Raw genomic sequence first — 3,488 nt, forward strand, 5'->3', positions numbered from 1 at the left:
TAATAGAATTTATTGCACGCTGACTTTTGGTTACGTTCTGTGGCAAATATTATATTGCTATACAATAATAACAATTATCAGTCCAGATTTGTCAAAGTATTATGCTACTACCAATTATTCAATATCATTAATAACGCCCACTCTTATATCTGAATTTTTTAACCTTATTTTTAATTTCTGTTATCAGCAACATAATGTTGAGAAGATGAGAAAATCCTGCATTGATGTATTAGTTCAGCTTGTACGCAATAGAATACGAAAAAAAACGTCATATTTTTATTTCATTTATGTTAAGGAATCTTTCCGTTCATCCTAGCACTACGAAATCTATGATTAGCATCCTTTAAAGCGATTTCAACTTCATTATGGCCGTCATTGTGCATAACTTTTGGGACCGTTGCAAATATTCTAGCCGGTGATCCACTTCCTTTGTACAACTTCAAAGGAGGGATGAAAATCATTGATCCACAGGGAGGAATCGCACCTAAGTTTGCAACTCCTTCTAATGCAATTATCGAATCACGAAAAAGACGGTCATGAACTGGTAATGCTCTGAGACCTCGAAGGTCAACGGAAGGCGTATCAACACCGAGAGCTATCACATGTCTTTTGCTTAACAACCATTCTACAGCATCAATTGTCCAACTAGGGAACTTGTGAGTTTCTGTGTTGTTCCAATGTTCTGACCCAAATACTAATGCTGGATCTGGATACTTTTTATACCATCCTGATTTCATAATAACCACTGCACCTTCTGGTATTTTACCAAAATGGGCTTCCCAGTTTAGTAAATCTTCCACCATTACACCATAGCCGACATTAACAGCAACCTTTTCTGTTACATCAATTATTACTCCATGCCCAACCATTCGTTCTAAAGGTATTTCATGAATGTAAGGTCGCCCTCTAAACATGTGTGCTGGTGCATCAACGTGTGTCAGGGTGTGTTCTGCCATACCGAACCAGTTATCTTCAATCCTAAAAAAATCATAAAAGGCATTAATATTTTTCACTGTTCATTATTCTTTATTATTTTTGCTTAATTATCTCTGTTCTTTATTCTATTTTTCTGGTATGAGTTAATGCTTTGGAAAGTTAGACAGTGGTTACTATAATTATATGAAAAACAGATACATTTGTTTCTTTTTTTAAGCCACTAGACTCTATAATACATTTTATGTATTTTGATATTAGGAGGTAAAATAGGTTATGTAATAAGTAGTGTGAATTTAAAAATCGTAAATGAATTTGAATATGTTACAGTAAATAGGTGAAATTAGGAATTACATGTAATTACTAAAATTTAGGAATTACATGTAATCCCCGATGTACTTAGTAAATACAAGTAATTCCTGAAACGGCACAGTTATTACCAGTAATTAGGTGCTTATATGTTATATAAGTTATGTTTATACATAATTTGATTTTAATTACTCAGTAGTCATTATTTTAGGATTTTCCCAGGATGTGTATTTTCTTTGCTGTTGAGATGAAATTATGAGATTTATTATCATATGTCAATCAGTTAGATGAAGTTTATCACATGTTCTTAGCAGGAGGTCTAATTTCATCAGTTCCAATACAAATATACATGTCTTGTTAATTAGTGACCACTTGTGGCATTTGGGCTTCCTTTGTCCTTTGTTTCTTGATACATTAATCTGGGTGCAGTTTTAACTCCTCCCACTTAGGAGTATCCCATTAACAAGTTGTGTATTAAAAACCTGTGTATGCTGCCTTGAGTATTCATTTATCTAAATGCAGATTAAGCAGTTATAGAATAATCTTGGCTAATAGTGCTAATAGTGTTTAAGCTAAAAACTTGAACTTTCAGTGTTTGGATTACTTTACAAAAGCTATATTACAGTTTTTAAACAACTAAATATAATTCAAACTATATAACCTGAAAAAATAAACATTATTTTGGAATAACTGACAACAAAATGTCTGGCAGAGGAAAAGGTGTTCGAAGGAAAACTAGGAGTTCTCCGTATGAGACCCAATGGGATTCTAATAACCCTTCTAACTGGACAATAAACAAACTAAAAGAAGAACTTAACAAAAAGGGAATAAGAACACCTTCTGGTATGTCAAAACAAGTGTTAAAACAACTTTATTTAGAGAATTGTTTTGATGGAGTAACATCTTTAGAGACACAACAGACAGACACCGTTAGTGATGAGATTAACGCAGATTCCTCACCAGAGAGCACTCTTCCAATTACCTTAGCAGAATCAGTGCCTCAACACAGAAGCAGTGTTTCAAATGGTGAAAATGAGAATGGTGGAACAGACAGGAACATAGCTCAGTGTTTTGAAGGACTTCAAGAAACATTCAAACAGCTAATTTACAGAGACAATTGTACTCATGACACAGGTAGAGATCGCGAATTCAACCTTCAACAGTGGTACAACCATGCAGGGATTGGGAATAGGAGTGAAACGTCTAACAGAGGAAATAATACCGTTTTACATAGAAATACACAAGAGCATGCATCTTTCATCTCAGGACCACAAGTTGGAAATGTTTCATGTGGAGTGCGTTCGGATGAATATTCTGATGTGGACATTATATCTCCTTCTATTCAAAAGCAAATCATTGACGGTAAGGATGTTAATTTGGCATCTCTTCTTATCCCAAACTATGAAACTCCCCAAATTCACTCTGTTGCAGCTAATGGGTTAGAGTTAAATATTTCTGGGAAGCCAGATCCCCGTCTTAATAGAAAACTCACAATTCAAGAATTCATTAAGGCATTTGGCAAGTTTAAGAGGGTCATGTCATCAGTTTACCCTGACCGTAGAGCAGAGCTAGATGCTTATGAAGATGAGATTATAGATATTAGTAATTTTTATGGTGACAGATTTTATGATTACCATAAATTGTTTTCTGCAAAATCAGCAGCTCTTTTAAGGGAGAGAAGGATTAAAGTTGACTGGAGCAAAAGAGATAGGGATCTTCTTTCATTAATAGTTGCTGGTGGGAATGTAAATGTTTGCAAAATTTGTAATTTGGTTGATCACACTACTGCTTTTTGTCCTATGCAAACCTCCATGACATATCAAGACTACCCAGATAAAGTATCAAGGCAGGTAGACACTACTGATAAGTTAGGTAGAAAGAAAATTTATCATTCTGGGCGGGAGGTTTGCAATAATTTTAATACCAGTAGGGGTTGTACCAGGAGTTTTTGTCATTTTTCACATATCTGTAGCAGATGTAAAGTCGCTGGTCATACCCTATTATCTTGTCAAAAAGTTTTCCCCTCTCAAGGTAGGACTGAAGTACAATCTAAGCCACATACAGTAAACTCTTCACAAAAGTTTGAGAAAATAACAACAAATAAGCAAGGTCAATGACTACATGATTTCCCATATCTGGCTACTACTCCAATTAATGTTATTAAACTTGCAAAAGAATTAATTTCTCATCCTGACAAAAAATTTGTTAACTATTTATGCAATGGCTTAGAGAAAGGATTTGATACT

The 3,488-nt window shown here is 34.5% G+C and overlaps 1 protein-coding gene across 1 annotated transcript; it reads right to left on the bottom strand.

Moving 5' to 3' along the window:
- Positions 1–290: 290 nt before the first annotated feature.
- Positions 291–956, bottom strand: LOC134710163 (isatin hydrolase-like). The gene has a single exon (XM_063570417.1). It carries the CDS (start codon positions 954–956, stop codon positions 291–293), a length of 666 nt encoding a protein of 221 aa, XP_063426487.1.
- Between the last annotated feature and the right edge of the window lie 2,532 nt (positions 957–3,488).

The sequence above is a fragment of the Mytilus trossulus genome, chromosome 1 (genome assembly GCF_036588685.1).
Source record: "Mytilus trossulus isolate FHL-02 chromosome 1, PNRI_Mtr1.1.1.hap1, whole genome shotgun sequence".
Classification (NCBI taxonomy): Eukaryota; Metazoa; Mollusca; class Bivalvia; order Mytilida; family Mytilidae; genus Mytilus; species Mytilus trossulus.

Excerpts from the sequence above, each read along its gene's own strand:
- LOC134710163 (XM_063570417.1), bottom strand. The coding sequence starts at position 956 with ATGGCAGAACACACCCTGACACACGTTGATGCACCAGCACACATGTTT.